Below are 13,067 nucleotides of genomic sequence, written 5' to 3' on the forward strand. Positions count from 1 at the left end.
AGTTACCAGCAAAACATTTTGTCTTTCCTACTTGGTATGATTGCAATAACACCCTCATGGCTTTCATCAGAAAGCCTTGCAGACACCTTGTGAGCACCAGGCTCAGAAGAAAGGCACTGCAAAGCCAGTGCTCAGCTAATTAGAGCCCTAAGACTTGGCACAATGGTGATTCACCTTTAGCCAGCAGGAGGGAAGGGCAAGCCATGATGCTGCTCAACCGTCTTCACCCTGGGCCAGGGTCTAACACCATCAGGCTTCCCACTTACAGCCTTCACTCCCAAAGTCCCCAGGGTCATATTGGCTGCAGAAATAGCTCAGGAACAGCTGCAATTAAACCTGCAATGATTGCCTGTAGAAACCTGCAGTCCCAGTGCATGTGGTTGTTTTGGTAACACCATTAAGATGAGGGAGCAGCATCTTTAAGCCACAGGAAAAATAAAAAGAAGAAAATCTTTCCCAGTGCAGTTAGTGGCAGCATATCTGCTTGCAGCATTCCCTGCCTCCACTCAAGTATGCTAGGAAAGGCTGTTCTGGTTAAACAGCAGTAGAAAGTTGGTGATTTCAACCCTGTTGCTCTGTCTCTGAGGGAGGAGCATCACTCCTCCCACAAGGCAGGAAGGAAACAACTTGTGTGAACAGGCGCAGCAGTGCGAGGCTGCCCCTGCATTAGCTGTGATTCTCCTGATGAGAAGCAAAGCCCCGGGCTGCAGGGCAGAGACCCAAGTAGACATGAAGTGTTAATGGAAAAATCTCAGAGCAGTACAAATCTGCCTGCAACACTGATAGCCCTTTGTCAGATACTCTCCTTACTTGTCATTACAGGTCTGTTGGACAACACGGATTAACTAATCCTTTTTATTAAAGTGACAATGAGTAAATCCTCTTTCACAGTTGCACGTGCTTTGATTGAGTGGAATTATCTTCTTGGCAACGTAACGAATTACTGGTGGTGATTTGAATTGCTATCTTCTAAGCAACAAAATGATTTATGTTTCACAGGTTTAACGAATGTATTCCTTATCCAGCCGTACCCTTATCTAATAAGGAATATCTAATTTATATTGAAACCCACTCAAATATCCTCTGACTATTCATCATTTCTTACAACCATTGCACAGGCCCAGCTATTCACTGCAGGTACCAGCGCCAAATGTTAAGGATGGTCTGGGAGCAGCTGTTGTTGTAGAATCAAATGCTGTGCTGAAGGTATCTGATAGCATTTGAGCCTGGGGTAAGAGAAAGCAGATACGTTTTCAACATATTCATATCGTACTTTGCAGGCAGCAAACAGGAAGCAGAGCTGTTGGGTAAGGTAGCGGCTGCTTTGTGCTTCATGCAAACCCAGCAGCTCATGTCTGGGAGGCAGGGCCATGTGCAGAGCTCCAACAAGAAGGTATGGCTGGACCAGCCACAGCAGCGCAGCTCTGAAAGGATCTATTAGTGCAGAAGTGAGGTTCTCCGCTTAGACACATTGCCAAATTCATGCACTCGGTCACCAAGGCACAGCAGACCCTGGTGCAGTTTTTCAAATGGCACGACTTCTTCCCCTTGCATTTTTATGGCTGGAACGAGATGTCCAAATGGCTGAATCGAGTCCATTAGTAGTTTTCTGAGGTCCTTAGAATGACTGCTGGCCAGCAGGCAGACCCCATGGTGCATCTGTGGGTGGCTGGGGGAGGAAGAGAGAGCGAGCTTGGGCCGATAATGATATAGGGGGCTCAGTGATGTATAGAATTTGCTACTCTTTCATTACACCATCTGCATGAGTTTAAAAGAACTAGGAGAAAGACAATGAATTTTAGCATTTGTTGTATAGAGATAGGTTGAACAGAAACAGCAAAGTAACATGATTCACTTTTCAGCCCTATTCACTTTCTGTTGGTTGTTTGTAGCACTATGCCTGCCTGCCAGGCTGATACAGACCCATATAATAACCACCGGGCAGCATTTCTGTGCCAAGGAAGCTGTGTACACAGCCATGGGATGCAGCTTATTGCATCTGGAAACATGCAATCATCATGTTTGTGCTGCGAGCTTGTGGCACATCTGAGTGGTTTCTGCCAGGCAGAGTGAGTGATTAATGAGAGGTTTTACAGCAGCATTGCCATCTGCCCTTGAGAAGTTCTCGAATAATAAAAATAAAATTGCCTGGGTATTAGCAAGAACCTTTCTGCTTTCCTCCTTTCATGTATTTCATAGCAAGATTGCTTCTTAGGACCTGTGTCTGTAACCAGCCATTAGAAACATGAGGAAAAAGGATGTTTTGGTTTTGAGATCCTGTTTCATGGAGGGTGATTATACGTGTCAGATGAGCACATGTAATCCCATCATCAGTTGAGTACTGTTACAGCAGTGACAAGAGTGGGTGCACTGCACGCTCTCCATCACCTTTTATCTACATTATTGTTCTGCCTGGCTTTGTAGAGCAGACCCTTTGCTGGTACAGCCATGTGAACCATCATCCTTTCTTTCTTTTCTCCCCACTGCACATGCCAAGGGTGTCACCTTGCATCTAGACAGCACATCACTCCTACTGAGAGCCCCGTGGTGGTGGTGGTGGTGGTTTACCCTGCAAGCAGCTCAGCACTGCACAGTCACTCACTCACCCTCCAGCCCCAGGGGGATAGGGAAAAGAATGGGAAAAGCCTGAAGTAGAACCCATGGGTTGAGATAATAAGACAGAAAAAGAAAAAAGGGTAATAGTGATGATAATAGCACACACAAAATGATAATAATACACACAGAACAAGTGGCGCACAAGCGATTGCTCACCGCTCACTGACTGATGTCCAGCCAGTCCATTGCCTGCCAGAACTGCTCAGCAACAACTAAAACATTGGCCTGGCATCAAGTGCTGTTTTACTCTCAAAGCCATAACATAGCAACACATCAGATGCTGTGAAGGGAAAAATAACCCTCTGTACCAGCTGAAAGCAGGACAGGTGGTGAGGTGACTGATGCATAGGAAGAGGGGCCACTGCACAAAAACCCCACACCCAGTGCTGAGCATGAGGTCCTCAAAATGGCAGCTTTTTGGCACAGCAAAATCTGGGACTCACTCCACTTCATTATTATCAAACAACCTGCATCTAAACAAAGATTTTATAGCACCCTTAGCTCTGCTCTGGCTGCTGCTGCCCAGGGCAAACCTAAAGGTATATTTGGATTTTCCAGCAATATGACTCATTTCAGATGACTGACAGTAACTGTCTCCTAAACCTGTAAGCTTCGTGCACCAACTTTCTAATCTCTTTATCTTTCTGCCTTCAGTGCAAGGAGTTCACCTTACACACCGGCTTTGAGGTGCTCGTACAGCGACTGTTGGATGGGAGGAAGATGTGCAAAGATGTGGAGGATTTGCTTAAGCAAAGGTGAGAAAGAGTGAAAGAAGTTTGAACAGACACAATTTTGTCTCTGACTTTGCATCTGGAAAGACACAGGAAGGCTGTTGCTGAATTCAGTAATGGTACTGGTTTGCCTAGAAAAGCCCAACTGAGGTGAATCCTTAAGTGGTCACGGCTGCTGAGTGATCAAATGTGGTCAAATGAACCAATGAGATGGCGATCCATTTCAGGGCCCTGTACTGCTCAGGGCTGTTTGACAGCTCCAAGTATAAAGTTCTGAAAACAAAACAGAATAAATGAGATTTTTACACTAGTTATGTCTTATGAAGGAAGAGACAAGGTGAGTGATGGAGGTGGGCCATGACATGAAGTTGTCTGGTCATGGAATGGCTTGGGTTGGAAGGGACCTCAAAGACCATCAAGCTCCAACCCCCTGCCACAGGCAGGTCTTAGTATATGAATGTAACTGTTCTCCCACTGGTAATTTTCCAGCATTTTGACATAATTTGTGAAGGCAGATGATCCAAAGGAACCTCCAAAGTTTAAGGAGAGAAGAGAGGGGTTAAACAATAAAAAAATCCAGAGCTAAAGGCTTGGGTAACAAAATAATACTATAGTAGAACACACATCCACAGCAAGAAGCTCTACCAAGTTTCCACATTCAACAGGAAACCAATGACTTGGCCATTTTTCTTTCTCTTTGTATGCGCTGTGGCCACATGCAGCGTTTCAGCTTCCTGTAACTATAAAAAAGGGTCATTTTTCAAATATAAAGAAAGCTCTGCAAGACGCCACCAAAAGCCCTTCCCAGACCCTCAGGACAGCCCACATCATTTGCCCACCTCAGTAGATTCTGAGTAACAGCAGTGTGGTTTATCTCCATCCTTACCCACTTCTCAGAGCCCCTCAGCAACAGCTGTGCACAGCTAACACTTCTCTGGCTGAGAAAATAAATATTACGCAGCTGCTCCAACTTTGCCATTCATTTTTGTAATTATGGCTTACAACAAAGCTTTAGATTTGGCTCTGTTTTAAAGTGGCTGAGTTTCAACAGCAGCGACATGCAGTGTGAGGCATGTAACTCATGTATGACCCGTTAGAAAGCCCCCACACTATGAATTACACATTGAGCAGGTGATCCTGGCTCTGTATGGATATCTCTCTGCTTTCCCCAGCCACAGCCTCCTTTTTCCTCCCACACTGTCTCCATCCAGTTCTGTGGTGTTAGGTTGCTTTTCTAAAGGCTACTTTTCAAGCAGTGGAACTTTCACGGGGATGTGAGCTGTCAAACTGAAAATTCATTATTTCGGAGTGTGGAGAGTCTCCCATCAAAATCCAAAGCTATTTGAATTGCTTTTCTCGATCACCAGTGGAAGCATATTTTATTGCCACATGTCACAGAGTCCTGAAGTCACATCAGCCTGCCGGTAGCTTCACTTTATCTGCTTAAAATAGCTCCTTTGTGACTCATAACTTACAGGAATCAGAATTGCATTGCAGGCTTCAGGCAGGCTCTGCACTGCAGCACACATCTGAAGCTACACTTGCCTGTGGTTCAAAACGTATTAGAGGCTTTTCTGTGAGTTGCAGGACGAGTTTCTTCCTCCTTTGTGGTAGAGGCAAGAAAGGGCTTTCCACAAAGGAGAAAAAAATACATTTGGAGTCCTTTTGCAGATATGAAAGCTGCAAGAACAAGTGTTTCCATGAGTGTTTGTACAACCCCAAACTACTGCAGTGAGTGTACACAGGCCCGCTGTCTGTGTCATGGGTTTGGTACCAGAATTTCAACAAGGGCTGCCCTGAGTGCTGGCATCTTTGCCCTGTCTGCACCAATACTTCAGCTTCCCACCCTGCTCAATTACCTTTGCTCACCTTTGGCTATGCTCAATTGCCTCACTATGCTGCATACAAAGCCGCAAACCTGCATGTGAGATTTCACCATAGCCACCAGCCCACAAGCCCAGCTGGCTGCAAGCAAGGTGTCACACACTGAGGGACATCCAAAGGTGCAGTCAGATATTCTCAGAGATGCACACAAACAGCTTCCCCGCGGCAGTAACAGAAGTCCTACAAACAAACTGCTTGAGCTCAGTCTACAGCTTTTATCCTGAGCAGGAAGGCAGGTGTGAGAACAAAGCAGCGGGACTGCATGGTTTGCACTTATGATGCCTGCATTACAATCCCTTTTCTGCACAAACGATGTGCTTCTCCAAGCAGCCTAGGCTAAGGCTCAAAAGCCAACAGGATGCTTTGAAATCCCTGCTGAGAACTGGACTTACCTTAAGCAAAGCTTAAAATAATAATCACCCTAACCACGCTGTTATCTGTTGTTGACCATCTGACAGTATTCAGCAGCTATAGAAAGGCCAAAAGGCTGAAAACTCAGCTTTGTCCTGGCCTTACACACAGGTTTTAAAACATTGTATGAAAAAAAAAAACGTATTTTTTTCAGACAGAGATGAGAAACAGCTTCTAGAGTTGGGGGAGGGGAAAGCAGCCAAGATATTGTATTCCTTTACTAACCATAGAAACAGAACCGCTTTCCTGAGTCATGAGTTACAGTTCCCCATTAGGTGAGGCATTGCACCACATTGTTGTCCCACCCCCATCCCAAACTGATGGACTTCACCTTATAACCAGCATGGCTACTTCCCCCTCTGCCTCCAGTGCAGCTACTCAAGAAGGCATCTCACATTTCCAAGTAATTTTCTACTACTCCCACCTCCCACTTACTCACAACCTCTCTTTAAAGAGATCCTTTGGCACTCACTCTTCCTTCCCTCCCAGCTTTCACTTTGGCCACCAAGTCAGCCATCACATTTTAGTTTTCTTCTGCAAAAGAGGTTCCTGAGCATCTTCATTGCATTTCATCTTATGCATCATCTTCTAGCTGAATCCACAGGCTGATCAAAGCCATGAAGATGAGCATTTCTTTACCCTCATTTCTTCCAGAAATAGCTCACCAGAAATATTTTAGAGGTAACTGTTAGCACTGGAATGGAGGAGACAGAGAAAATGAAGATAGAGGAAATAAAGAAATGCTATTTCTCATATTTCCTACCTCAGATGCAATTACAAGAAGAGCTTTGTAAACATGATGCTGCTACCACTAGGAGAAATTGAGTAAGTTTTTCTTTTAACAGAGCTCAAGCAGAAGAGAGGTACGGGAAGGAGCTGGTTCAAATTGCCCGAAAAGCAGGAGGACAAACAGAAATCAAGTAAGGAATTCTGCAGTTTCTGGTACTAATGCATTTGTTTTGGAAGCAATATCAAACAGCTGCATTCAGACAGGGTCATGAGCTGCTCACATGAATGAGTTGCCCATAGGAAATGCTTCATATAATTACTTTTCCTGCTTTGTAGGAAAAATGGGGAACCACCACAATTCTTCAGAGCAGGACCTGGAATGTCTCCTTTGGGAATTGCCAATAGGTCTTTGCTGGATAAAAACAAATTCATTTCAGCTTTGCTAACAGCTTCTGAAAGCAAGCAGAGTTAGCAGGGAAAAAGGGAAAGGAAGCTGTTAGTAAAAGCTTAGGATGGTGGGTTGGCAGGTCTGGGATGGTTAGTAAACCCTGACAGGCTGCAGCAGAGCTAACTGTCTCCAGCACTACTAGTTTAGATGACATTTAAATCGTGTTGGGAGGGGAAGATTTATGTTGGTACAGAATTTGACTTAATAAACACTGCTGATAAACTGCTGCTATTACTGATGGTAGCAGCAATAATGAGATGTATTTGTCATTAATGTAACAAGTAATAATACAGTAATAAGGTGGAAAAGGATGAATATTTGGGGTCACAGAAGACAGGCCTGAAAGAGACCTCAATCCAAGCAAAACAGCTTTATTGATCCCTCATCTGCCCTATATCTCATTTCTTAATTGCCATCTCCTTTTTACAACTATTTATCACTCTGTGTCTGTGTAAGCACAGTTTCCTGCTCATATCTTATTGGAAAACTTGACCTCAAACCTTTTCACCATCAGGACATGCAAGCTGTAGGCAATCCCCTGAGCACTGGCTATCAATTTGGTGGCACATCCATAGTGGCAGGGAAACTGTCACATTAATCCAAAGGCCTGGTAATGAGGAGCACCAAGGCTCAAGTCCAGAGCACAGTCAAGTCTCTCACTGCTCCCATCTCTGCCTTGCTTTGAACTGTGCTTTGGGTGCTGCTGGGGAAAATTTGTACCTTCCTGATGTCTCACTTTGGAGACTTAATCAGAGGAAAGGAAATTAAAAGAGCAAGTTAAGATCAGGTGGTTTCTCTCCGAAGCAAATGCACAGATTAGCAATCTAGGATTACCAAAAGGCTCCACCTGGATTTATTTACTGGCTGTTCAGGGCAGGTAAAGGAAACACGTTCAGACACAGAGCTTTGGCTGCTCTTCTGTGACTTAGTGGATAACTCACAGGCCTGTTTTTTTCTAAGGCATCACAGTAGATTCATTCATAGGCAGAGCCAGGCCCCAGGGCTGGGTATTAACCCATGCTCCCCTGAAGTTGGAGGAAGTTTGGAACCAAGCCCAGATCTGGTCTGATCCAAGCTTTGTAGCTTGGCATAGATAGAAGGCTGAATATACCAACAGGGCACATGGCAGAGCTGACTTGCTATGTCTGCATAACGCCATGCCTGCTCCGGGTAGTGGCCACCATTGGGCAGATTATTTTGCTCTTACAGCAAGTGTTTCGCCGTGCCTGTTTCTAAAGCAAAGGGAGCACACTTGGCTTTCTGTCATTCAGCGTCCTTCTGGAGTTGCACAGTGAATGACACTTTTCCAGAGTCAGTGCTTTACAATCAGAGAAAAAAACAGAGGATCCGTCTGGGGCTGGAACTACTCATGGAAGTGAACTATTAGGTTTGATGCCTTGAAATTTTGGACCCGGTGTCAAAAATTATTTGGATGACATATGTCACTGAAAGCAGCACTGCTCCCAAGGCTGGTCCTTTGGAGACACCAGAGGGAGGGAACAGATGTACTACCTTTAAAAACAAAAAGAAAAGCTTGGAAGGCCTGCCCTACAGCTGGCCCCACACATTACCCCTTATATGGCCCCCACTACTGGGTAGCACACTGAATGCCAGTAGTTTTATAGGTACCTGGCAGGCTGAACAAGGACTTCCAGATGTCTGTATGTATCCTTGGGTAGCAATATTTATCCAATGAAGTCTAACTGAGGTGTTGTGCAGGCATTAGTCCCTAAAACTTGTGTTTGGCAGTCACCAGGAACAAAGCAGCTTCCATTTCTTTTTTGCTGCAGAACACTCTGTGCCATGCAATGTATCGCAGAGGAGCAAGAATTACTCATTTTAGATCACTTACTCATTTCCTTGCTAATGCGAAATTATCCTCTGGTCTGAAATTCAGTCATCTTTTAAATATCTCTGTTGCTAAGGCATTCTGTCACTTCTCCCGGGAAATCATTTCACACTCCAGCGGCTCTTAATATCAGGAAGGTGCCAGTACTCTTCTAAAAGGCTGATAAAGAAAAGGAAGATCATCCATCCCCAGCAACCGCCCATAAACTTCCAGTGTCAGAAAACACACAGAAGACCTAAGAGAAACAACTGCAAGGCCAATTAATTCTGTTGAGTGCATTATAAACAACCCAATGAATTGACTCCAAAACCCTCCCATCATTCCAGCACCGTTAGGGAAAGCAGGGCAGGAGAGAAGTGGCACAAAACCAAGGTGAGAAGCTCTCCCTGTGTGGGGCAAAGCCACTGCAGCAAACCCAGGCTACAGCCACGTAATGGAAACGTAATGGCAGCACTGAGAAGAACACAGGTGACAGTGCATGTTGACTTTCCACCTCATATACTGCCTGCTGTTTGCTCTCCCAGCATCGGCACATGCATTGGGTTCTGGGTGGTACATAGGATACCCTTCTGACTGCCCTGTGTGTGCCCAATAGGAAAGGTGTCCTGGAGAAGAACATGGGGCCTCAGCAGCAAGCTCCTACAGGCTTACAGAGCTGCAATTCTCTTCTGTCAGGTCCTCACTGCTCTTTTAGCACCAGAAGAGGAAATGGCTTCGATTAGCCTACAGGCAGAGAGAGGTTGCTATCAAAGCAAATTCAGAGGGGGAGATGTGCCACCACAACCTTTTGTTTTTCTTCTTTCTTTTAAAGAAAGCAAAGGCGGTGCTTCTAAAATGAGTTGATGCTGGTTACCATGGGCATGGCAAACAAACACTGCAGCTTCCAGCACAAGAAATGAAAGTTCCCTGTAAGGGCTGCAAACAGCCAAGGCACACCATCACTTGGTAGCACAGCCTAATTCAAGCAGCTGTAGGCATTCTGCCTGCTTGCTGTTGCCTTGAGCACTGCAGCTGGTAGAAGCTACTTCCTATAGGAAAGGGAGAAATCCCCTTTTGACGCACAGCACGGATCTGATCTAACTTAGCATTTGCTGAAAGCCCTGGCAAGTTCACTTCGCTATGCAGTGAATTGAATACTCATTTAAATCTCCTTGTAATGCTGCAAGAAGGGTCTCACAAGCTTACATCAAAATTTGTTCAGCCAAGTATCTTGTCTTTAACACTAGATCCACAAAATATTGCTCCTAAATAATCTTAATACCTGGTGGGTCAGAGGCTGCCAAACCAGCAGCAGCTTTTATTAAATAGCCCCCAGCGGAGCTTTCTTGTAGCTTGTTCTTAAAACCCTAAAACATGTTAGCAGCCGCCGAGTCTTACAGCAAAGCGATTGCGCTTGCCCATTAAGGACCACTTTTTGTGTTCATTTCTAACTTGCCCCACCACACTTGTCATGCTAGATGAGACATTCCTGACAGGCAGTTTAGCTTCTAGTCAGTGGGGTTTCTTGAGGCATATCTGTACTGGTATGCTGCAGTCCCAATCCTTTGGGGCCTTACTGAGCAGCATAACATCATCAAAGGAAGGAAAGGGCTGACTGCTTCTTTCAGGTAATCACTGGGTGTCCCAGCACAGCTGTGGATGCACGTTATATGCAGAGATATGGGCAACCTGGGAGTGAAAGGGCTGGAAGAGAGCAAGTACCTGGAGGCATTGCCATGGAATCTCTGTGTAACACTGGAGTGGGTCAGACCTGGGAGGGGACAGGGCAGTCCCTGAGGAGTGGGTAAGGTGTGGGGACCACAGCAGAGTGATGGATGCTGCCCTGAAATAGACCTCATCTATTGGAGCTCAGGGCTAAAGGAGAGAACCACAGAATCACACAATTGTAGGGGCTGGAAGAGACCTCTAGAGATCATCAAGTCCAACCCCCCTGTAAAGCTACAGCAGGCATTCAAATGTCTTCATTTCTACTTGATGTTAAGTTTAAAGTCATGTTAACCCACTTTTTTAGCTTGTATACAGACACACACACATATACATGAATCAGTGTTTCATAGTCTCTAATTATTAAACAAATTACGAATAAGATGATTACAAAGCTGCAGCCCTATTTTCTCAGCAAAAGCCAGGTTACACCCATAGCCAATGAGGGAGAGGGACCTACACATTACAATGCTTAAACTGCCATATATTTCTATAGTCTCCATATTCTGTGCTGCACATATGGGACCGGGTACACAGAAAGCGGGATTTTCAGCTGAGCTATAAACAGAGACCAAAATCTTCGATGCCTTGACACACAATAGAGAACTCTCAGCAGAGCTCACGCCTTTGAGAGGAAACATCCTGCAAGGTGACTGGGAATTGCTGTGCAACAGCTTTGGGCGACTCTTCAGCAAAAGAAAAATAAGAGCAAAAATACACTACAGAGCCCAGTTTTCATGCACGTCCTCTGCTTCAGCTGAAACAGAGCCTCTGGGAACTCGTCTCCCCTGTAAAACAACTGATGTAAACACGTAGGAGCTGCTTAAATTCTGCCTAGTCTGACAACAGCTATATTTGTCATTTGCCCTGCTTGTCTCTTCTCATGTATATGATTTCCTCTGTTTTTCCTTCTTTCTTTTCCCCTTACATCTCCTTCAGACCTCAGGAAAGGGCAGTTCCTTCAAGCTTGTTCCTGCTCTGCCCTTCTCTGCAATTTCAGAGAACATGAGGTGAGGGCATCTGTAACAAAATGCCAGGCTGCTGCTTCCTGTGTATAAATATAGGGTGTCTGTCATGTAATACACGGAAACATTTGTTCTATTCTCACAAAGCAAGCATTTCTGAACAGAGGCAAAAAATCATTTTGGAAGGTCACATTCTTCTATCGTGAGATACTTTGCAATGGAAAGTTTGGAAGCTGTACAGGGTTTATACACTCATGTGTGTTCTGAACTTTCAGGATGCTATGAAAACAAATCCAGGCATGTGCATGAATGACCTAAGCCTCTGCTCAGATCTCGTTAAACCCAGGCTAGATAAGCTCTCCAGTGATGAGGACAAGTGGCTTTGAGCTGTGCTGCTCACTTTCCAGGAGATGAGGAAATTTAGTTCTATGTTAAAGTACCTAACTTGTTTTGATGATTTTAGTCCATTGGTTTGAATGCCAGAGATAATCATAAGTCCTAAGGGTTCTGGTTTGCTCCCTTGTCCCAGCAAAGTCTGGTGTGGTTAGTGCAGAGACCAGCTCTGAGCATGATGCAGCCCCATTTCCAGTCAGTTTGGGGCCACTTCTATTTCTGCCACTCATGTGAAAGTACTCGAGCAAGTAGTAAATGCAAAACATGCATAGAGACACACTGCAGCACTAGAGGAACCCTGCACGTTTGGTGCTGTTTTCACAGAAGTAAAGCTCCATCCAAGCCAACACAGAGCTCAGCCTGCTGCACGGTGGCTGGCGTGACTCACAGTAGTGCCTTGCTGTAACTAGCTCATAGACAGACTGACTGCTGGACTGCAGGGGACAGAGCAAAGAGCTGCCCATACCCTTCCTCCTCTTAGGAGTTGGCTTAGCCATCACACTCAGTGCACACAAGCCTTTCCAGCTGCACTGGGTGGCTTTGCATTTCTGCTCATAAATCCTCAGAGAACAAGAAAACATCTAGGCAAAAATGAGTTCCTTGCTTGCACCACATCTCCACTAAACATTGTCAGACAAGGTTCTTGTGTGCCGTACTCTGCTACGTGCCTGCCTAGGACTTGGGAGCGAGTTGTTATCTTTCTGCATAAAAGCAAACCATCACCCTCCACATCTGCACCCAGCGCAGAGAGTCCAAATACAAAGCAATGGAAAGCAGATGCATCTGCATTTGTTTCTCCACACCCTGCTACCACCACTGGGCTTTACAGAAAGAAGCGTCAATAATATCACAACACTGGGTCTGCCCTATATGGCAGGAGGAGATAGAGATGTTAACTGTGGCCTCAGCAGGGACTGGCAGCACATTGGCTTCAGAGCCACTTTGTAAAGCTAAGCTACCAGAGGCAGAGCTGGAACAGGACTGCTGGAAACTGCTCTGTGAGCTCCAACTGGCACAGACTTCTCCCAGCTTCAGAAAGAATGTTAGACATGTTACCCTAAGAACAGAACAGCGTAGATCGCATTGGTGTCAAAGTGAAACCCTGCAGAAAAGAAGATGATTTTGTTTTAAAGGAAGGTGGAGTTATTTTCCACTTCTATTCACCAAGCCGATATTTAAAAAAATACACAAAGGAAATGTAAAAAGAGCTGTGGTTTTCCGCTTAGAAGAGCCTGTGCTTCACCTTCCTGCATCAAAACCTAAAGGGACTCTATGAGTTACTCAGATCAGACTCCAGGTGAGGGAGGAGACAGGATACAGAAATACCCACCCAAACC

General features: G+C 45.2%; 2 protein-coding genes across 2 annotated transcripts in view; one reads left to right on the plus strand and one right to left on the minus strand.

Annotated features, from left to right (window-relative positions):
- SCAPER (S-phase cyclin A associated protein in the ER) overlaps positions 1-13,067 on the minus strand; it is a 195,531-nt gene that overhangs the window by 150,160 nt on the left and 32,304 nt on the right. The gene's annotated exons all lie outside the window — the stretch shown is intronic.
- Positions 1-13,067, plus strand: part of PSTPIP1 (proline-serine-threonine phosphatase interacting protein 1) — a 42,716-nt gene that overhangs the window by 6,605 nt on the left and 23,044 nt on the right. Inside the window, exons 2-3 of the mRNA XM_015872761.3 lie at positions 3,271-3,371; positions 6,488-6,562. Coding sequence (XP_015728247.1) covers positions 3,271-3,371; positions 6,488-6,562 — 176 coding nt within the window. The remainder of the gene's footprint in view (positions 1-3,270; positions 3,372-6,487; positions 6,563-13,067) is intronic.

Source organism: Coturnix japonica, chromosome 14 (assembly GCF_054131305.1).
Source record: "Coturnix japonica strain WE chromosome 14, WE-NBRP24, whole genome shotgun sequence".
In the NCBI taxonomy this organism is placed as follows: Eukaryota; Metazoa; Chordata; class Aves; order Galliformes; family Phasianidae; genus Coturnix; species Coturnix japonica.